Source organism: Desmodus rotundus, chromosome 7, assembly GCF_022682495.2.
Source record: "Desmodus rotundus isolate HL8 chromosome 7, HLdesRot8A.1, whole genome shotgun sequence".
NCBI lineage: Eukaryota > Metazoa > Chordata > Mammalia > Chiroptera > Phyllostomidae > Desmodus > Desmodus rotundus.
Window position 1 is genome coordinate 96,345,053 of NC_071393.1, and position 23,419 is coordinate 96,368,471.

The 23,419-nt window shown below is 45.1% G+C and overlaps 1 protein-coding gene across 8 annotated transcripts in view; it reads left to right on the plus strand.

Annotated features, from left to right (window-relative positions):
* IQCH (IQ motif containing H) overlaps positions 1 to 23,419 on the plus strand; it is a 185,429-nt gene that overhangs the window by 125,054 nt on the left and 36,956 nt on the right. For all 8 annotated transcript variants that reach the window (XM_071221988.1, XM_045201370.3, XM_045201367.2 and 5 more), the window contains 2 exons: positions 5,055 to 5,175; positions 9,170 to 9,456. In XM_071221988.1, the coding sequence (XP_071078089.1) occupies positions 5,055 to 5,175; positions 9,170 to 9,456 (408 nt within the window). The remainder of the gene's footprint in view (positions 1 to 5,054; positions 5,176 to 9,169; positions 9,457 to 23,419) is intronic.

A 23,419-nucleotide genomic window follows, 5' to 3' on the forward strand; every position in this document is an offset into this window, starting at 1 on the left:
CACAAGTCATCCTCTGACTCCCGCAGCAGACTTCCCTCTAGGAAACGCACCCCTTGTTGTGGCTTTGCGCACAGCAGAAACTAGCTGGCTTTGCGAGCAGAGGTGGTGGTGACAGCTGGCACAGTGTCCAGATGCCTCCCACATGCTATGGCCTTGCGAGTTAATTATTGGGCCTCACATAGCATGTTGCATCTGAGGTGACACTTCATAAATGTCACCTCATTTATCTTCCCCATGCCCCTCAGGGGCAGGGAATCCCATAATATCCACCCAGTAAGAATTACTGGTTCTTAAGTGGTTATCACCCAGGTGGCTCCTGGGAAGCAAGAAAAGGGAGGCTGTTTCACATTTTCTCATATTCTGTAACTTCAGCTCTTCAGGGTTGGGTCCCTGGGTGACCACCACCGTGATTCATCCCATGAATGTTTAGTGCTCCCTGTGCCAAGCACTGGGCAGAACTGGCCTCAAAACCAATGACCAGACCTCGGGCCAAGATGGAGGCATAGGTAGAAACACTTCGCCCCTTTGCACAACCATAAGGAGGTCCACAACTGACCTCAAAACAAAGTACAATCAGAACTGCCAGAAAATTGAACTGTATGGAAATCCGACAACCAAGGATTTGAAGAAGAAATATTCATCCAGATGGGTAGGAGGGGCGGAGACGGGGAGCCACAGTGGAGAGGATGTGGTGTGTGGTGGCGAGGCAGTGCAGCAGCAGCCAGTGGGACGGGCATCTGACATTCACATGTGGCAGATAAAAACCAGGAGGGACACCTGGGGAGCGAGCCATCCCAGCCCCAGGACAGACCATGCAGCCCAGGGTTCCAGTGCTAGGAAATTAAAGCCTCATAACTTCTGGCTATAAAAACCACTGGGGGTTGGGGCAGCAGAAGAAACTGCCAGTCACTCAGGGGAGCTCATTTAAAGGACCCATATGGTCTTAGAACCTATGCAAACTCACCCACTCTGGGATTCAGCACCAGGGCAGCAGCTACAACGGCACCAGTTGCATATGGGAAGTGGGGGAAGTAATGCAAACGGAGTGAGAGCTGAGCCAGTGGCATTGCTCCTTCTTGACCCCTCCCCTACATGTAGCACCACAAAGGAGCAAAGCTGGTTGCCCCACCCTGGTGAATACCTAAGGCTCTGCCCCTTACAACGTAACAGGTGCACCAAGATGGAGTCAAAGCAGCTGTCGCTAATACACAGAAACAAACAAACACAGGGAGGCTGCCGAATGGAGGAGACAAAGAAATATGGCCCAAATGAAAGAACAGATCAAATCTCCAGGAAAAGAACTAAACAAAATGGAGATACCCAACCTATCAAATACAGAGTTCAAAACACTGGTGATCAGGATGCTCAGAGAACTCACTGAGTACAACAACAACATACAGGAAGAAATGAAGGCTACACTAAGCGAAATAAAGAAAAATTCACAGGGAACCAACAGTGAAGGGAAGGACGCCAGGATTCAAATCAATGATTTGGAACGGAAAGAAGAAATAAACAGTCAATAGGTATAGAATGAATAAACAAGAATTCAACATAACAAGGAGAGAATAAGAAGACTCTGGGACATCTTCAAACATGCCAACATCTGAATCATAGGGATGCCAGAGGAGAAGAGGAAGAGCAAGAAACTGAAAAATCATTTGAAAAAATAATGAAAGAAAACTTCCCTAATTTGGTGAAGGAAATAGACATACAAGTCTAGGAAGCACAGAGAGTCCCAAACTAATGGGACTCACAGAGGACCACACCAAGACACATCATAATTAAAATGCCAAAGGTTAAAGATAAAGAGAGAGTCTTAAAAGCAGCAAGAGAAAGGCAGAGAGTTACCTACAAAGGAGTCCCCATAAGACTATCAGCTGATTTCTCAAAAGAAACTTTGTAGGCAAGAAGGGACTGGCAAGAAGTATTCAGAGTGATGTAAAGCAAGGACCAACAACCTAGATTACTCTATCCAGCAAAGCTATCATTTAGAATTGAAGGGCAGATAAAGTGCTTCCCAGACAAGGTAAAGCTAAAGGAGTTCATCATCACCAAGCCCTTATTATATGAAATGTTAAAGGGACTTATTTAAGAAAAAGAAGAAGATCAAAACTCTGAACAGTAAAATGACAACAAACTTACAACTACGAATAACTGAATCTAAAAAAACAAAAACAAAGCAAACAACTAGAACAGGAACAGAATCACAGAAATAGAGATCACATAGATGGTTATCAGCAGCGAGTGGGATAGGGAGAATGGGGGGAAGGGCACAGGGATTAAGAAGCATAATTGGTAGGTACAAAATAGACAGGGAGATGTTAAGAATATTACAGGAAATGGAAAAACCAAAGAACTTATATGTATGACCCATGGACATGAACTCAAGGAGGGGATTGCTGGAGGAAAGAGAGTACCAGGGAGTGGGGGCAAAGGGAAAGAAAATTGGGACAACTGTAATAGCATAATCAATAAAATATACTTTTTTAAAAAGCCACTGACCACACTATTGAGGAGCTAGAGGTCACAGAGAAAGGATGCCCAACTGGGGTGGAATAGAAGGCTTCCTGGAGGAGGGGTGACCAGAACTAACTCGCTAAAGGTCAGAAGAGGTGAGGCAGGGGAGGAAGAGGAGGAAGGAAGACAGAAATTGAGATGGAGCCAGGGCACTAGAGCGAGGCCAGGAGCTGGAGAGGAGACAAGTGAGACGACATTAGGAATCAGAGCCCAGGCCACAGAGACACTTCCTCCTGTGTCTTGCTGAGGAATTTGGACTTGGTCCTCAAGTGGATGGAGATCCAGTCTCAAGATTTAGGTAACAAAGGTTTCACCTCCGCCTTCACTGCACCCCCTCCATCTCTAGCTCCCAAAATACATAAACACTTTTTCCCCTACTTCTGTAACTTAAAAGGCCTGACATTCTGTGATTTTTCCCCAATTTTTATTGTGCTAAAATACACATAACATAAAATTTACCATCTTACCCACTTTTAAATATACAGTTGGGTGGTATTACATATGTTCATAATGTTGGGCAGCCATCACCACCGTCATCTCCATAACTCTTATCACCTCGTAAAACAAAACTCTGTGCCCAGTAAACACTAACTGCCCATCTCCCACTCCCCCTGCCCCAACAACCGCCATTCGCCCTCTGTCTCTGATTCTGATACTCCAAGTACCGGTAATTTGGGGTATGTGGATGACTGAATAAGTGAGTGAATGAATGAATTGTTCCTCTTTGATGTCTTGATGTGAATGACCACATAACAGACCACTGGGTAGGCGGTCCAACACCTTTCAGGAGGAGGGTGGATGGCAGAACAAAAGGGAAGTCTCCACTGTCCTGGGAGGGGACCTGGCCTGCGTGGCTTCCTTCCTTGTCACTCAGTTTTCCCAGACAGGGTGGGAATCCACAGCTCTGTTTCCCGGCCCCAGCTTTGGGGCATTGCATGAATCACAGCCAAGTGGTCTCTTCAAGAGAGTAGAATGGTTTTGACTGGAACAAGTGTAGAACAACCAGCAGGGTGAGTTTAGAGGACAGTGCTCAAAGGAGGAACAAAGAGGGAGGTGGTTGGAACTGCGTGTCTTACGGGCTTATTTATGATTTAGGTGCAGGGCTTTGGGGAGATGACGGAATGTACTGGAAGAGCAGGGGAAAATGTGTGTACATTTGTGCAAGATGCAAAAGGGGAAAGACCCTCTGCATTGACAGCAGTTTCCTCGTCTGCCTCCCAAGGCCGTCCTGACCGAGTGTGGTCTGGGGCCCTCTCCCTTCCTTCTGATGTTTTGTTTCGTACGTCAAGCACTCACTCTGCTAACTAATAAGACTCTCCCGGCAGGGTTTTCTGGATGTTTCAGAAATTATTCAGATTACTTGGACCTGCCTAGAGTATACATATATTCTCAGATGCTTATCTTCTAATGTAGATTTTCAGAGGGCACTGCACCCAGAATGAGCCAGGTGTTCCAAGCAGCTGGGAAGAGGGTGAGGACAACCGCCTTAAGGTCAGGGAGCTTGAAATAACTGGGCTTACAGATTCTATCAAAGACTCCTTACAGCCCCACTCTCCAAAGCTCATTCCTTTCTGACTACCAAGCGTTCACCTATAGACCTGGAAGTTCCCAGCAGCCCAAAGCAAGCCTGAGTTCTCGCCCGTGTCCCGAATTTTAAGTTTGAGTTCTGCCCATCAAATGGTTTTGTATCTATGGCGCTGCCCTCCTTCTGGCAGAGAGAAAATCTGAAGAGGTGGCTTCCATTTGAAAATGTTTAGATAGTCTAAGATTATTCAAAAGAAAATTGTCCTGGCAAACCGAGGACTTTTCTACCAAAAAGCCAAGCTTCTACTTCATCAGAGGGTTTCCTACTGTTTTCATTTTGACAGAAGGCTCCGTAGTTTGAGGTTGTTTTATGATGATATGGGGCCAGTCTCACATCTAGTAAAATGGGCCAGCCCTGCTCCTCACCTCACTCTTCCAACCTGCCCCCACCTAAAACCCTGCCTCTGTAGCGTCAGCCCAAAGCTTTGATTGCATGGTTAAATAGAGGCCCCCCAACAAGGGAGTAAGGGCACAGTTTAAAGAGATGGAGGTACGCAAGAAAGACCCTCCCCACTCTGTAATTTCTCCCAGGTCATCCCTGGTAAGGTCATAGAGTAAAAAACATTCAGGCCTAAAGGATCTGATGTTTACATAAAGGGAAACCGAGGCCCAGGGTGGGGAGGCACATTGCCCAAGGACACTCAGCTGGTGGGCCTGCTGTGGGGCTGAAACCGGAATTACCCGATGCACAGGCAGAAGGCTGCCTTCCAGGGGCGACAGGCGCGACCAGCAGCAATACTGGGGGGCCAGATCACGTCAGAATACGAAAACTGAGGCGGCTGGAAAGAGAGAGAAACTTTTCAAAATGGCTTTATGACTCTGGGTAAACAGTAACCACATTTTTTTTTTTTTTTTTTTTTTGCCTGTTGGAGGCCTGGTTTTTAATCACTCCACAAGCAGTTCTCATTTCTGTAGTAAAATTGCTTGTGGCTCTATTTAATTTGTTTCTGCAGGAGCCAGCTTTGGTGAAGATCTCCGAGGAGCTGGCGGGCATTTTAGCACAGCACGCTCAGCCAGTCAACGAGAACCGCTTCCCGACGTGGAGGAGATTCCTCCGCACATTTCTCAGTCAAGGTAAATAAGACTGTAAAGTTTCTGTTGAGTATCAGTTTCCACAACCTTGAATTCTAGTTTCGGGTCAACCTGGGGCCAATTTAAACACCCTGCCTCTTGCGTGTTGGTTTAGAAAAGTGCTCCTACAGCAGACTCCCTTTTTCTTTTAAACTTTGCCTAAATATTTATCTTGCACTCAGCCTCTTAAGTAAATAGGAGCTGAGCACACCAAGTGTGACGTGCACAGCCCAACATTCCCACCCTTTCTCGCACCCCAGACTTCTCGGGGGAGATGGGTTTTGCAGTCAGGTGACCGGGATCTGGATCTCATCCAGGACCGTTAGCAACGTTCTTAAACCCTCGGAGGCCCAGTTTCTTCATTCACCTACTTCGCAGTGTTGGTGGGAGGATTCAGTGAAATAGATGTGAAAGTTTCTACCACAGAGCCCGCCCCGAATAGGTCTGTAGTAAATGTTAGTTCCCTCTTCTGTTTTCTAGGAGAGTAGAAATGGTCTCCCCTCCAGCTCTGAAGGTAGAATTTCTAAATAAGGATCCTCCACAGTCCTGGAACAAAGGCATCCTCCGTTCCTTTCATCCTCCTCCTCCTAACTCATCCTCGTTTTCTAAGGACATCAGGCGGTCCATGAACGAGGGAATGAATGGAGTGAATGTGTGCCTCCCCTGTGGCAGAGGTCCCCGTGCGAGTGTTACCCCAGGGACACCCATGCCACACCCCCTACTCTCTAGCAGATTACAGTACAGATGTGCTTATACGCTTACCCACTGAGTGACTACAGGTTAGCATTACAGGCTGCAGAATATATCTTTCCACGCTAGTCACTGCTATCAGGGGATAATAACAGTATATTAACATCAATATGTAATGATACCATAATCCTATGGCAACAACAGCAAAGCACGATGAAGCTAATGGCATGTCGATAACATAACAAGCAGCAGCAGCGCTTACTGTGTGTCCGGCACTATTCTAAGCATGTGTGTATTCATTCATTCGATCCCCCTTGTAGTCCTACCAGGAGGGTGCCATTATCACCCCCGTCTTACAGAGGGGACGGCAGTACGAAAGCTCAGTACCTTGCCCCAGACCGCTCTGTTGGTGTGTAGTGGAGCCCGCGTTGCACAGAGCCTTGCCTGTATTGCTCTGGGAGATGTGGCCAGAGCCAGTGAGTACCAAGGAACACACCTCAGCTCAGTGCAGACAGAGCACTGGGAAGGACAGATCTGCTGGTCGTTGGAATCAATACCCTGGCTGGGAGGGGCGGGGTGGGAGGGCTCAGCAAGCCCTGTGAGTGAATTATTTGTCCAGGGGTTGGTTGGCCAGCCATCTAACAAGAATGTTGAAAGGGGGTCTTCACAGGCAGGGGAGGTAATGCTGTGTGATCTTCAACGTTCTCTCAATTCTGAATTTCCCTGATTCTACAAATCTCCATATGCACCCACTGACAGAAAAGGAAAATGAAAAGAGTCAACCCCAAGCACAACTGGAAGAAAATAAGTTACCGACAATAACGAAATGGCCAAGAATAAGGGTTTTCTTTTTAAGTTAGGAGGGGAAGACCGTGAAGATCTCCATCCAGGTCCATCCGGGACAGGATGTTAGGAGGTTTTCAGATCTTCCAAAGTCAGCCTGCAAACCTTCCTCTAATCTACGTATTTGCATGTGAGCTTTGTAGGTTAGAAAGGGTTTTCCCAGCCTCGTCTCCCCTGGTCTGTATAAACACAGCTTAGGCTTTGCCTCGACCCCTTGTTCATCTCTGTTCTTTCTGTCTCTTCCTTCCTTCTTCCCTTCCTTCTTCCCTTTCTTCCTTCCAGCCATGTTGTAAACACAGTGCCTGTTTATGGAGGCAGAACTAGCTTTATTAAAGACTCAATTTTATAGATGAAGAAACAGACTCAAAGCTAAGAAGTAACTGCAGCAAAATCACACAACAAAATGTGGTAAATGGGAACACGGTTAGATCCTACATTTTTAACACATCTCAAAAATCTGGTTGAATAAGTATTTTCACGTATTTTCAAACCTCTGCCCAGCTCTGAGCCTAGTGCGTACACCAGGCCTACACAGAAGTTCACTGACTGAGCGAGGCTGTCTCCCCAGGTCCTCTGGCCCTACTGAGGCCACCATCGCCCACCATCGCCCTCCGTCTCCCACCACGCATTTCTGCTCTCTCGGTTGTGCTTGTGGCCACAAAATGGACTACAAATTTGATTTCTGCATTGTCATAGGGTTATATAAAAAGTAATAAATTTTTGTAGAAAAAGGAATTAATTGCTTCGAAAGGAAATAAATTAGCAATGAAAAGACTGTGGTCACAATGCTTAGGGGACAATGCAAATGAGCTGCTTGAAAGTAAAAATCTAAAGTAATCTTGTAAGTATAAAGGACAATGAGTTTTCACTGAAGCACTGTCTTTCAAAATACAGATGACAGCTAACATCACTAAATTATCTAAATCAAAGAGACTCAATAGGGGATTTTTTTGTGGATTTTGTTGTTTTCTTGTGTTAACCTCTCAAACTCCCCAACACCTGATATTTAGGTACGGCACACACTAATCGGCCTCATTTGAAGAAAAGCATATCTCAAACCAACCAAAAAGATAAATCAGCTTTCCTTCTAAAACTCAGCTTTTTTTAGGGCCAGTTTCAACTACATTTATAGAAATTTAATGAAAGTGCCTTTGTATAAAATATCAGATGGCTGCATTTAAGAGCCGCTAAAATCTCAGGATCTAGCCATATATGCTGTTCAAAGCCTATGGCCAGCGGTCACCTCTCAGCATTTCTGTGAAATAACAGACCAAGTTTATCTTAATACTGCCAGGCTCCTGAGCCCACCGTGTCTAGGGGACACTTAGAGGTGGTGGGAAACTTAGCTGTTTGTACTTTTAAATTACATCATCTAATTCCTTCCAAGTAATATTTAATTTTTCTCTATAAAAGGGATAATATATACAATAAGATTTATGTTAGGCCTGAAAACAGAAAATCAGGGCCATGTGATATTTGTAAATACCACTGAACTAGCCCACAAAGTTAGCAAGGGCTAATCTTGTTGCTGTGATTAAGCATCCAGTTTGCCTGTATGATTTTTGTTATTCAAAGCAAAAGCTCTCACGATCAGCAAGGAGGAAGCATACCTGTTTCTCAAGAATGGCAGCAGTGCCCTGGCCAGTGTGGCTCAGCTGGTTGGAGCATTGTCCCATAAACCAAAAGGTCGCAGGTTCAGTTCCCAGTTGGGGCACATCTCTGGGTTGCAGGTTTGGTCCCCAGTTGGGGCGCCTGTGGGAGGCAACCTATTGATGTTTCTGTCACATCGATGTTTCTCTCTCTCCCTTCCTCTCTCTTGGGGAGAGAAAACAAACAAACAAACGAACCTCTCCTCTCCATCTTAAAAAAAAGAAAGAAAGAAAGAAAGAATGGCAGCTTCGCCTAGCTCTGTATTTCAGAAAATGATTTACAGCTGGCTTTCTATAGGAGTCCTTTGGCTTGACGTCGTGGTCAGCATTCTCCTATGCGTGATGAAAGTCCTGAACTGTCAAAACTTCAAAAAGCAGTGAAGGTGAACAGAAAGAACACTGGTCATCAGGCATGAACTGTGGACTATGGGCAGCTCATTCCCCCGAAGGGATTTGCCTTCGGCCTCTGGTTCATTGTTTATATAACGAAGGAGCATAGACATGATGATTTTTATGGCGCCTCCCTCATTATGACCAGAACTAAAACTACCCTCCATTGAGTCCCACTGTATGCCAAGTGTTGGGCTAAATATTATAAACACCGACCTCTAAGCCTCCAAACAATCAGGTCAGTTGGTTTTATTACCTATTGTCCAGATGAGGGAAAGGAAGTTTAGAGAATTGAAGCTATTTGCCCAAAGTCTCACAAGACATGGCAGGGACAGGCCCCGAGCCCCAGGGCGTCTGCCAGAGCCTGGCCCCTCGCCCAGCATCTGTGAACCAATCCTTTCGCTGCCCCATGCTTTCCCCACCAGGAGGCGTGGTCGAAGCTTACCCACCTGCAGAAAGTGTCACCAACCTGACAGTGGACATGCTGATAGAGCCCAACGGAGAAGTCAGGGTGCTGTCCACCGGGGACCAGTTTCATGCAGAAGGCCCCTTCATCTCCTCCGGTACCACCATGCCTCAGACCTCGGTGGATCCCCAAGTTCTCATCTCTTTGTGCCACCGAATTGGAAACGCTTGTAAAATGAGAAATGTGATTGGTTACTTGTCTGTAGACCTGGTGACCTTTATTGATCCAAGAACCATGGAACAGCAGGTAAGTCACCTGATACCACATGACATAGTAAAATATGTAGACCCCATGCTGTCCACACCCATGCAACAGGGCATAGGAGGGAGCCTCTAAGACCCACTACTCCCGGGGTGAGCTGACGCCGTAAATTCAGCACGGACACGGTCCGTGCCTGTCCGTGTGAGCTCAGGCTTTATGTCTGGAAATACAGGACCAGGGTCCTCTCTCTTGGGTACCGTCAGAGTTCAAATGGCTGCGGCTCGTGCCACAGAGCTCTGTTGCCTCTGTTGCCTGGGCCGTAATTCCCTGCCTGCGTCTTATTGCGAGACTGTTTTTTGCCATCTAGGGGTGGAGCCTGTCTGGAACCCATTTTTATATAGAACGTCAGCCCCTAGAAAGGAGTGAAGAGTCCTGGTTTCTGTTCCTTTTCTCGGTAGTTCACCAGCAGCTTAGGTTGCCAATTTTTTCTTCTAAAAAAATGTGTTGAGAAATATTTTATAACTATAAAAAAAGGTTTAAATAATAATATAATGAAGGTCACGTGCCCCTACCCAGCTTGAGAAAAAAGGGGTGCCAACACCACTCCAGTCCTGGGCTCTCCTTGCCACCCGCTTCGCGTGGCCCTGCCTCCCGCCAGAGGCAGCCGCCGTCTTCCACTTGGGACTCGATTCCTCTCGTTATCTTTACGCTATCATGGCACATGGACGACCCAAATGTAACATGGGTAATTTCACCAACTTCTCATAGACCATAACCTCCTATATGTTGTTATCCCGTAACGTACTTGTATTCATTCAGTATTTCATCCGCGAGATCCTTCATGTGCGCAGCCGCGGCTCTGATGTACGACCGTCTAGATTATGTTTAGACTCAGTACTACTTCACAGGACTTGGTTTTTTCCTTAATTTCAGTTCCTCCTCTGTTACTGCTGGGTGACCAGACCTCTATCTAAAGGATGAAGAGGCCTCCTGCCCGCCCTCTCTGGCCCTCCAACGTCGTAAATACACTCTCCTTGTTTCACATTCATTATTCTCAGGTTTACAGTTCTCCATTGCAGTCTGATGATGGTTTCAAAGGGAGAGTTCACGTTTTGGGCGGTTTTCAGCTTGTTCAATAATCGTCTTCTGTTTGCCTTCCTGGGCCCTCCATTGGTTTCACATTCCTTTCTCAGGCCTGCAGGCTGAGACTGAAAGGCATTCAGACAGAATCTGCCCTGGGAGGAGGGAGGACAGAAACAGTGGCCTCTGGTGGAAAAACTGGGTGGCAGGGAAGCAGGGGGAGGGCAAGCAGGGGAGGCTGCCCTCCCCAAGTGTTTGTCATGGGAAAGAAGGATTACACCTGCCATCCTTGGGATGTTAGGGAGGATGGAACTATGAGGACAGTTAACGTGGTTTTTGTTTATTCACGTTTGGTATGTGAAACCATGGGGAAGTTCCATAGGGAATACCATAGGGAAAATGCACAGGGCAGTTGGAGGACTCCTCTCCAAACACTGAGCTGGTCCTGTCCCTGGGAACACCATGCTCCTGTGGGGTTCTGGAATAAAAACTGCACCCTTCACTTGACTGGTCCCTTGTGCCAGTCCTTTCTTACATTAACACTCCCTCTATTTCTCTTTTCCAACTACACCAGCCTCTCTCTGCCCACCTTAGTCATTATACCATCTCCTGCCTCAGGGCCTTTGCACACGCTGCCCTCTGCCGGAAATGCTATTGCCCCTTCTTCTTTACCTAGTTAACCCCCTCCCATCCATCGTATTTTAGCACAAGCCGCGCTTTCTTCGGGAATCTGACAAAGTCAAATTCACCTGTTTTAGGTTCTCGTATCATCAGGTACCTCTCCTTCGCACCACTTGCCGTAGCTACAGTTTTAAACTTATTTACATGGTGATATGATTAAGCCGTCTCCCCCTGTAGAGTATAAGCTCTCTGAGGAGATGTACTCTGTCTCATTTCGCTCCTCACTCAATTCTCAGCACTATCTCTGCCTTGGCACAAAGTAGGTGTTCAGTAAACATTTGCTGAAAGAATGAATGAACCAACAGTTGTAGGGTCTTCTCGAAGATGCTGGATGGCGGTGCCAAGGCTTTTAGGGAAGAGCTCAGGCACCAGTTGATGGGTGGGACACACAAGCATTAACCCAGGCTTCTCTGATTCCATCATGCTATGACTTCTTATCTCCTCCAGTTGACGCCTGAGCATATGGCCATGTGTGTGACAATTTTTGATAGATCATTGGAGGAAGTTCTCAGGGGGCACGTCAAAGGGTGTTTCCACCTTGGCAAGGGAAGTATGTTAGCTCTCTGTATAGTGTATGTATGTACTGTACTTGCAAAATCACTGGAGCATTGTCTAGCCATTTTGCAAGTAACATCCCGTCAGAAAGCACCTTAGTCTCAGTTCTGATGGGCAGGCGCTGCGGTGCCAGTGAAGAGACTGGTGTACTATCAACCTCTTACTTTTTTGCCAGTCAAGCAGGGAAAAATGCCATCTTGTTTTCCTCAGTATGTCTTTATTATTGATGATGAACATCTTTTTGTATGTTTGTTGACCATTTTTATATCTTAATCACCTTATCATATCTTGTTCCCCTTTTAAATTGGACTGTGATACAAATGCTGATTTGTAGAAGCTCTTTGTATATAAGGAACTCTTCCCCTCTGACTCTCATACATGTGGCAAATTTCTTCTCCCAGATTGTCATTTGTGGCTTTTCTCCTTTTATTTTTCAGCCATGTTTCTCCACCATAAAGTTGCTCTTTCTTTCCTTTGTAACTGAGTCTGTAATTTTTCCTTTTGTAAGATTTTGTGGCAAGGTGGCCCAAGAGTGCTCCGACATCTCACTCCTCATCAAATTCCCACCCCGGAAACTTAGCATCCATGGCCAAGTTTCTCCTGTGCCCGCTGCCACTGTGGCGGTGGTGGTTTTCTTTTGTTTTTTAAAATTTGTATTGAATTGGGGGGGGTGACATTAGTTAATAAAATTATATAGGTTTCAGGTGTACAGCTCTACAGAACATCATCTGTACATTGCGGTGTGTGTTCGCCACCCAAGGTCAAGTCTCCTTCCATCACCATTTAGTCCCCCTTCACCCTCTTCTGCCTCCCCTGACCCCCTTTCCCTCTTGGGAATCACCATGCTGTTGTCTCTCTCTGATGTTTTGTGGGGCGTTTTGTTTGGGGTTTTTTTGCTCAATGTATTCACCTTTTTCCACCCAGCCCTCAAAGCCCCCCACCCCTCTGACAGCTGTCAGTCTGTTCTCCGTAACTGAGTCTGTTTCTATTTTGTTTGTTAGTTTATTTTGTTCATTGGATTCCACATACGTGTGAAATCATATGGTATTTGTCTTTCTCTGACTGGCTTATTTCACTGAGCATAATACTCTTCAGGATCATCATAGTGTCACAAAGGATAAGATTTCCTTCTTTTTCATGGCTGAGTAGTATTCCATTGTGTAAATCAGTGGTTTCAACTGGTGTGCTGCAAGAACTTTTAAAACATGTAATACCGACTATTTAGTCAAGAGCACTGACCTCTTTTCCCTTAGATTGTCAAGTAAAAAAAAAAAAAAGACAACAGCTAATATAACAATAGCCATGTGTTGTGAAAAATAAAAGTTACATTTATTTATTTTGTCAAATCAGCAAATAATATCTTTTTGGTATGTCACAGAATTTAATAATTAGTACATGTGTGCCATGAGATGAAAAAGTTGAAAATTGCTGGTTTATGGCAATTTTCTATTTCCATCACTCTCTCCACATTTATTCATTGGCAATCTACTGCAAGGAAGAGTTTTTTCTTCTCCACCTTTCACTTATGCATGTATGCACGTGTGAATATGCGTGTGTATGTAAGTCTGCATGTATGGGCGGGTGTGTGTATGCCTGTATGTATTTATGCCAGTTTGAACTCGTGAGTTCCTACTCGTCAGTCACTTATATTACATACTTGACTGTTCGGATGTTCAAACTGCCCCAGATTTAGCCAGTGGGGGGCCCTTCAGGGTGGCTCCTGTGTACTTGAGGTGTATTCCCATTACGCCTTGAGCATTGTCTCACTTTCTAGCACAATGAGATGTTTCAGGCTCATCTTCCACTCGCCCTGACCCAGACCTAGGACCAACCTAGGAGCCTGGGTCCTTTTAGTGGGAGATGGTATGAAGATCGGAGCTCTTGGTGCTCTGCTTGCTACTGGAGGGTCATTGCTTCTGGTCTCTCAGTGGACAGAGCAAGAAATGTGTATATATACACACACACACACACAATATACACAAGCATATATATATATATATATGCTTCTATGGCTCTTTCTGTATCTATCAGTGTATATACATTTTTCCTATTTATTTCATCCTTTGCTTTTATTATCCTAGCTGTTACCTGATGCTATAGCTTTAAAATCCTGCCGATCTTAATTTGACAAGCCTGTATCAGTGTATGGATTTTAACACCATGCATTCCTGCCCATATCTCTAATTCCAATCTAACACCTCAAGATTCTAGACTTCCCTTTTTCCATGCTTAAACATAAATACCTTCTCCAACAGTTATCAACCTGAGTGTCTTTTCCTCCATATACTTACTTATTCACTCACTCAATTTATTCCTTCGATGTAACCAACCAATCTCCCAAACAATCCAGCTGCCTTCTTCCCCTGACACACCGTGTCCCACCCCCGCACCTCCTGTACTTCGATACCAAACCCTGGCATGTTTCAGATAGTCGGCTCTAGCTTTTTTTCCGGAGTGCTGTATTACCTCGAACCCGTCACTTCCTTTCTCTCGCCTTCAGTGTTCTCTGCTATGAACTGAGTAGGGCAGCTTATCTGACTTTTGGAGAAGCTTCTGGTTCAAAAATTAGCTATTCCAACAACATTTTCATAGTGCTTTTTTACATTCAACATTTAATGATAGTAAGAATCTACTTTTTAGAAATATCACAAGGAAACAATCACAAAAAATTATGTACGTGTATACTAATCACAACATTATTAAGGATAGTAAAAATTTTTAAATAGCCCACACGCCAATAGTAGAGAATTTGTGAAGCAAGTTATGACAGATCGATAGAATTCAATGCTATGAAAACAGTAAAAATCAAATTTTTAAAGAATTTCTAACAGGAAATTGTTTATAAAATAGTGGAGCCCTGGCCTGTTGGCTCAGGTGGTTGGAGCGTCACCCCATACACCAAACGGTTGCGGGTTCAGTCCCTGGTTGAGGCGTGTCCGGGAGGCAACCGATTGATGTTTGACTCTCACTCCAGTGTTTCTCTCCCTCTCTGCCTGTCACTCCCTTCCTCCTCTCTGTGTAAAATCAATACACATATCCTCAGGTGAGGATTAAAGAAAAAAAAAGAATAGTGGGAGGGTAAAACACAGATAACAAAATAATATATAAAATCTGACAATTTTATAAAAAGAAAAAATATGTGCAAAGGAAAAAGAAACTAAAGAAGTAACAGATGTTACAAATCGTTAATTGTGGATTGGAGGACTGAGGATGTGGCAGGCAGAGTGACGCTCCTCCCAGGCACAAGAAGCCCGTGCCTGAAACCCTGAAACCTGTGAATGGTGCCGTAAGTGGTGACATGCGTGATTAATTTAAGGCTGTTGAGACGAGGAGATTATCCTGGATTACCCAGGCGGCCAGGGTACTCACCAGGGTCCTGCTGGCGTTGAACATGGAGGCAGCGGCCACGAGCCAGTGAAAGCAGACAGCTTCGAGAAGCTGGAAGAGGCCAGGAGACAGGTCCTCCTCCAGAGCCTTTATGGGGAAGGAAGCCCTGCTGCCCCCTTGCTTTAGTTCCAACATCTGACCTTCTGAGCCTCTGAGTTTATGGCAAGTTGTTACCATGACAGATTTTTTGTGCTTTCTGCATTTGCGTTTCTAAAAGTAAGCACGCATTATATTTGTAGTCAGGAAAACACTGAGTAGTGAAAATGATAAATGTGTATAAAATGTTACAAAGTACAAAGCCCTTTCACATACTTGGCCTTACCTACAAACTCGCCTTGCAGCAGACACGGGAGGCGGAAAGCTGAGGTGACTGCACCCATCTCAAATTCCTGCTCTCTGCCCCCAGCTGGCCCTGTGACTGACCGTGCCGGCATGGGGAGCGGGAACCAGGGCCCCGAGAAAGGCAGATAAAACAACAGTGGTACACTAAGGACGGGTCCACAATTAGCGATCAGCTCCAACAAGAGGGTGGAAAATCCTGCCCAGCCTTGAGGAGATGAGAGTGAGATTCTAGGGTGGCGGAATGGAGGAACGGTTTGGAAATGTAGTGTTTAAATATTGGGATCACCAGGCGGAACCCAGGGCCACCTGGGAAGGAGAGGAAACGGGCCAGTCCCGGGAAATGGAGCTGGTCGGAGCAGAGTGCAAACCACTCCCGGCAGCGGTGCACTCGTGTCCGAGATTCCCGTACCCTGGGGATGGGGTGAGTCCCTGCAGATACATGGAGCTACAGGGTCGCCGGGTTGGAGAGGTGACTTCCCACATGAAGTGATGGGAGGGGATCCAGTCCTTAAACAAAGAGCAGCACCTCTATTTCCAAACCCCACGTGTCCCAGACGGCAGTGCCTAGTGGGTTCCAGGAGGGCCGTGATGCACCTCCCAAAGGCCTTGCGCTCAGACTGCGGTGTTCACTGAGCAAGTACTGCCCGAGGGTCTGTCTACCCCACACTAGGTACCGAGGGAACGGAGATCAGAGCACACACGTTCCCTGTCGTCAGGCAGCTCATTTCACACCCTTCACCCAATTTCATTTGATATACACGCACCCAATTGTTTCGTCCTCTTACTGGTTCGTGGGCATAAATATCACCCCCGTGCGATTTCTAAAGCCTCTAGAAAGCACTGGACTTTGCAATATTTTCTAGCCTCGTCATGATGCCTAACACGGTGACAGCCCCATGCCAGCCAGTTGACTGATGGACTTTTGAAAATTCTAGAAGATCCAGATCTGTTGAGTTCACGTACTCGCGGGAAATTCTAAAAGAAAGCACAAGTGTTTATGGAGCATGTAGTACGTACAAGCCATTATGGCAGGTGCCAGAGAGGCTGCAGGGGTGCAAGAGTGGAGGTGCCTGCCCTTAGGGAGTTCACAGCCTATCCGGGGAGACAGACCTAAAAAGCGAATTACAGGAAAAAGTGTAAGTGACAACTACATAGAACAATAAAAAGATATCAAAAAAATAATGTTAGTTTAACTGCCTTCTGTTTGGAACAATCAAGAAAGGTTTTTACAGAGTAGGTGGGATTTGAGCTGCAAGATAGTTAGGATTGAAGGAGGGCGAGAAAGAGGGATGAAGATGCTGTGAAGGGTGGTGGTAGAGAAGAACAAATCACACATGGATAAAATGATGCTCTACGTCTTGCAAATATCACATCTGATTTATCTCATGGAAATATGCATTTACCTACCTTCCCCAGCTCCCTTTCTGTATATAAAATCACTAGACAAGTATGTTGGCAAACACGATTTCTGTTGAAACTCTCAGACTAAAAACTTCTTTGTTTTTAGATAATTTTGAACTTTTGAAATAACTTTCTCTGCTGAGCATTGATGCTATTACCTTAAAAAAAAAAAAAAAAAGGAAAAGGAAAGGAAATCCAATCTTTACGAAAAGAGTTTAGATGGAAAACAGCGGCAGGGAACCAGCGATGATGGCCCTTCCTGGATACAAAAGGAGATGAGACTTGTTACAAAGTATAAACTGTGAGGAAAGACAACAATGGAGACCCCCGTGTGTATCACAGAATATCCTATATATTCTGAAAACTGTTTCTAAGAGTTACTAATACAAATATATCAGCCTAGAACTGAAAAAAAAAAATGAGAGCTGAAAATATTTTCGCCATGATGGGTAATGGGGCCTGGCCCCAGTCTTCCCACTTGCCGGTTGTGATACTTCGGACGCCCCACTGGGTCTCCCTGAGCCTGGTTTCTGCATTGACAAATGGTGACTTCCCGCCCCCCTTCCCACAGGATGTTCTGAGAGGCTGCGCAGATACAAGGTTCTGTTCTTATTAAATCAAACGGCATAATCACACGGAAAGCTGTCACCGAGCCCTCAGCAGGTTCTCAAACTGTGAATGGAATCTGAATTGAATTAGCATTAGTTTTAAAAGTCAGTGAGCATTTTTATCATCATAAAGTGATATATAAGCATCAAAAATGAATATGTTTATTTCAGAAGTGGAAAACCAAGGTCCACAGAAATGTCATCATTCCTCCTTATTCATTGCTGAGTCCTCAGCACGCACCACAATGTCTCGCATATAATAGGCCCACAATAAATATGTATTAAATGAATAAGTGAACACTTCGCTCTGAGTGCCCCCCCCCACCAAGTACTCGTATTTGTCAGATCTCCCTCTCTCTGTTTTCAAGATGTACAAGGTATTCCCCAAGGGAACTCAACGAGATTTACCTTCTCTCTTTAGGGAAGGTATTTTATTTATACATAAGAAAGTTAACAGTGTATATCTAAATTAAAATTTAATAAGCCTTTGGTATAAACAGAAGTGACTATTACTCAGTGTTTTTTAATGCTATAATAGGCACATTGTTAATCACAAGTTAATACCTAGTAGAGAGAAAATAGATCCCAAAGGGTTTTGAAGCACTAAAGTAAAAGACCTGCCCTTTAAAAGGTCTGCATCTTTGTGTCAATGAAACAGACCTGTGATATACAAGAAATAATGATGACGCTGGTGGCGATAATGACTTCTGCAATAAACACAAGGCAAGGATGACAATAAATTTTATAGTGACAATTACAATCTAGTCTCTTAACACTGACAGGGCAGGTAATCTAGCGGCCAACTTTGCTTATATAAAATGTTACCCTATGTGACTGTCCTTAAATATCTGATTGACCCCCCCTGTGTTATAAACCTCGACTTTCAGCAAATCGAACACAAACCTAAACCTCAACTCTTGGGTAGAGCCGTGGTAGGTCCATGTATACAATAGACGCACCCAGCCATCTCACCCAGGACTTCAGATGCCCACTCCCATCATGGAGATCCTTGCTTCCTTTTCGGAGAAATGCTGGCACTTCTCTCTGGACTGAGAGGTCTCACAACGAGCGAATCTGGACCCTCACGCCACATCCTGTGCTTTTCAGGAGGTGCCGCAGTTCCATAGGGCTCAGGAGGCAGCAGCCAGGAGAAAGGGAAAGGCTCCCTGCTGATGCTAAGAAAGACCAGAAGGTTCTCCACATACACGTATTTACAGCTTGTCCCCTGGCATCACAAACACGAAGCTGAGTGGCCTTTCCCACTTCCAGCTGTCACCTGTCATTGTGTGGTAAGTTTTGCCTTGCAGCAACTCAAGTGTCCATCATAGACAAGGGAATGAAGAAGACGCGGTACATATACACAGTAAAATATTGCTTGGCCGTGAAAAAGAATGAAATCTTACCATTTGCAACAGCATGGATGGTCTTATGAGAAGACCTGAGAAAGTCTTATACTAAGTAAAATAAGTCAGACAGAGAAAGACAGATACCATGCAATTTCACTTATATGTGGAATCTAAAGAACAAACGAAAGAGAAACAAACTCATAGGTAACAGAGAACAAAGAGGTTCGCCAGATGGGCAGGTATTGGGGGACTGAGTGAAAAAGGTGAAGGAGTTAATAAGTACAAACTGGTAGTTAGAGTAGTCATGGGGGTGCACAGTGCAGCACAGGGGATACAGTCAACAACACTGCACTAGCTGTGCGTGGCGCCAGGTGGGTGCTGCAGTTATTGGGGAGAACACCTCATAAATGACGCAATTGTCTAAACACTATGCTGTACACCTGAAACTAGTAGAAAATAATATTCCATGTCACCCGTAATTGAGAAATACAACTTTAAACAGATTAATTATATTTTGAAAGGTAAAGTTTAAAGCCTATAAAAAATTTCACCTTGCAACATTGTCCTTAACTTTCATTTTAACTTATTTTACCTGTATGATAATGTTGGAGAGATCAAGTACAGGGTAATTTGGAGGGAAAGGGGAAGGAAGATCCCAGGGATGTCCAACCCATGGCCCGAGGGCAGCATGTGGGCAGAGCTGTGAATGCGGCCCAACGCAAGTAAATTTACTTAAAACATTATTTTTTGTGATTATGTGTCACAATGTATTTAATATGTGGCCCAAGACAACTCTTCTTCTTCTAGTGTGGCCTAGAGACGCCAAAAGTTTGGACACCCCTGCTAGGCCTCACCTGTTTCTTCAAACAGCCCTGAACTGCCCCTCCCCTCCCGCCATGCGGCACTGTCGCCTCTTCTGTCGGCCACATCCAAGCAAGCTCACGGCTCCGGAACTCCCTTGCTCAGCAACTGCGTTCTCTTCCTGCCTCCCACAAGTGTCTTCATTCCTACAGCTTGCCTGGCCCTCTCCGCTGTCGGTACCCCACTTCCCATCCTTCACAACATGTCTCACAACCCATCTCCTCGCAGCACCCGCCTGAATCAGTCCCACCCCAGCACCTCTTCGGGCCCCAGCGTCTCAGGGCTAAGGTATGCCGTCGATGGCCAGAGTAATTATTAATGATAACACTAACGATTTATTGAATTTTTGTCAAGTGCCAGGCACTCTGGTGTGTATCTTACATGTAATATGCCTAATCCTCCCACCCTGAGAAGTGGGTATGATTATCCCTACTTTACAAATGAGGACTGAGGCTAGGGTGACATGTGCAAGGTCACACAGTCACTAAGTGGCACATCCAGGGTGCTGAACCACGACAGGGCTCAAACCGAGCTGGCCGCCGAGCCCGCTCCTCCTCTCGCGGCAGATACGCCCTGTGGGGCTGCTCTGAATTGATGGTGACATGCTTGGTAAGTCACTCCCTCCCCCTCCAGTACCATCACCAAAGAAAACGTATGTTTCTCTTGTGGGGCCTCAATATGCTTGTTGAATTGAGTTGAACAGCTTAAAGCCAGAAAACCCATCTCCTATTTTTTTTTAATATATTCCATCCTTGTGCTCAGCACATAAGGTAACCATTAAATGTTAATGACTAAGCGAAATGGAGTAAAATCCGTGTTGGGGCAGCCATTTTTAAGCCTTCAGAGCTGAGGCGAGCAGGCCGTGCGCGCCGCAGCTGGGCGCACCATATTGCTGGTGAGCCAGAAGGTGGATTCCTGGGACGGGAGCACGAAAACAGACTCCACGAGAATGGCTCACTCAGTCTTCCAAACCACTTTCCACAAGTAGCTACCGCTTTTTTCCTCCATAATAATTTCACAGTAATTAGCCTGCTAGGTGAAAAATCCCAGGCAAAATTAAAAAAAACAAAAAACAAAAAAAACAAGAAAACCTTGAGAGTCAGAGGAATTCAGAAAAACCACGCAGTACTGGGCCACGGGTGGAGGTGATGTGGACAATGGACAGCCATCCCCATCTAGCTGGTCAACAGTGGCGGAGAACTGCCGTCTAGAGGTCTGGTTTGGGCTTTACCTTTCAGAATAAATGCCTTTGTTCTTGTCATTAGGTCGATGAAATCCAATCTCACATTGCAACACAGGGACATCGCAGTGTGTACTTGGCGAGGAGGAGTGTCTTATCCCATCAATCTGCTTCCTTCCGCTTTCTTTGCTCATAGCACGGAATTTTCTACTTTTTGCCAAAACCTTACTATGTAGCTTTTTAACTTAATTAAATATATAGGCAATTACTGACACCATCTGTCTTCATAGAAAAAGCACAAGAAATGACACAAAAGACTGGAATTCTGAAGGGAATATTTAGCAAACAAAACCTTCCAGCTCTACTATAGCAATATTTATCTTTAGGAGACTTTATGTTGTTTTAAATCCTTTATGTTTTTCAGAAGTAAGGAATTTGAGCTATCCTTAAAATGTAGTGGCTTTGGTATGATTTTTTAAAAAGAAAATATCGAGTAATCCATTGCTTTTTCAGTAAAACAAAAACTTAAACACGCCGTTGAACATCTGTTTCTAGTACAGTCTAACACAGCACTTAAAATCCTTTAAAATCCCTGAAAACCTTTATAAAGTTACATGAATCTTTTGCATAAATAGAACTGTATACAATTCCTTTAAACATACACTTTGCTTCCTTAAACATGAGCTCCAGTGCGTTGCCTGTTGTTCCAAGCCCTTATAAATACGGACATGAAACGCTTCCCTTCTTGAGGGAGTCGGTCTTTCCCATCACGCCAAGTTGCTAGTCTAATCTAGAGTACCTACCTATTTATGTCTGGTTTTAATTTTTTCCAGTTTTCCTTCTGAGACTTTTCCACAAATGTCTCAGTATATAAATTATATCAAATCTACCCATTGAAACTTGATCAAGCAAAGCCAGGAACAATATAAAATGCACATCCAAATAAAAGGACAAAATTCACCTCCCATAAGGAGAACACAGGCAGAAAGACAAAGGAATTGTGGAGAAAAGAGTCGCAATGGCTCCAAGAAGAGCGTGGACTTCCCTGATGTTGGCCGTGACCTCCAAGGAGGACACCTGGGTGCTCCTGAAGCTCTTCCCTGAGCTGGAAAAACAGGTTCTGAGTTTTTGGACCCCCACATGGCGGCAACTAAATACCCTACCTTCCTCAAATAGAAGTGCGCAGGGCAAGAGGACATCTCTGCAGAGGCAAATATAAAGAAGACACTTTTCAGAGAAATAACTATAAAATTTCCATACATATTAAAGATGTATGGTATACCAAAGAATGTCCTCTCTCAGATGTGAGGGGGGAGAAGACATAATGTATGTATTTTGAAACTTTGTATTTACTTGTTGATGCAGAGAATAACGAAGTCATTTCACAATTTTTTTCTATAAATGGCCTTGAGCACTGTATAAGATGATTATCAAAGACAGGTAGAGCTAGGACGAAGAATTTACACTTGCCTGCTATGACTTGCGGGCCTTCTAGTGCATTCTCTTGAGGATGAGAAGTAGAGAGGAAAGGAGGACGGAAGAAAGGAAATACCTCCCTTAATGCTGTTTCTTTCATTTGCTAGAAACTGAACCTGGGCACAAATGGTATCAGAGGGTGCTGGGAAGTGAAAATCAGCCACTGGGGTGAAGCTCAGGGGAACAGGGGCCTGACATGGGGGCAGAGCCCGAAGGGCAACCAACCTTACTCAGGTGAAACGACAGGGTGATTTTCTGTCAACAGCTACTCGATTGGAATTTTCCCAGGGCCCTCAAGCTCTCCCCATACATTTCTGGAAAGTACCACAGGACTTTTATTGATCACAGAGGAACCTTGGCTTTCTGCCTACAATGAAGGAAATATTTCTTGCCCTTATACAGCTCTTGTATTATAGTCCCTCAAAGTGCTTTACAGACAAGTAATGGGGAAGTTGAGGCCGAAAGGTATTAAGTAACTTGCCCAAAGTCCCACAGTAAATCACAGGCCTCCCTCAGCTTCAGATCATCCAGTAGCTGGTGGAGCTTCCGGGTGTGACCGCCAGCCGCACGAGGCTCGCTCACATTCCACCAGGCATCTGTTTCCCTCCCCAGGTGAAGAGCGATCTCCAAGGTCAAGCCCAGGATAGAAAACCTGGACTTCGGAGTCAGACACACCTGCATCCTAATCCGAGCCCTGCCACTCAGCTATGGAACCCGGGTGCGTTTCTGGGTTCTTTGAGCCTCCGCTTCCACTTCTGTAAAATGAGGATGTTACTCTCTGCCTCACAAGGCTGTGAGGTGACATAAGAAAATACCAGAGTGTCTTGGATGTGATAGGCCCTTAATGTACATTAATTTTCCTCCCCCTTTCCCTCCACAAGTCTCGCGCCTAGAGTCTGGCCTCCAGGCAGTCAGTCGGAAGCTTTCTGAATATTGCTGCCATCAAAAAAGAAAGCACATTGGCTTGATTGGGTGCTGGATATTTCCACGCCAGAGTCCACAGACAGCAAAGGCAAAGTCGTGGGATCCAGATTCATCCCTCAGATGACCAACCTCCCAAAGGTTCCATTATGGTAAACAGCCCTCTAGCG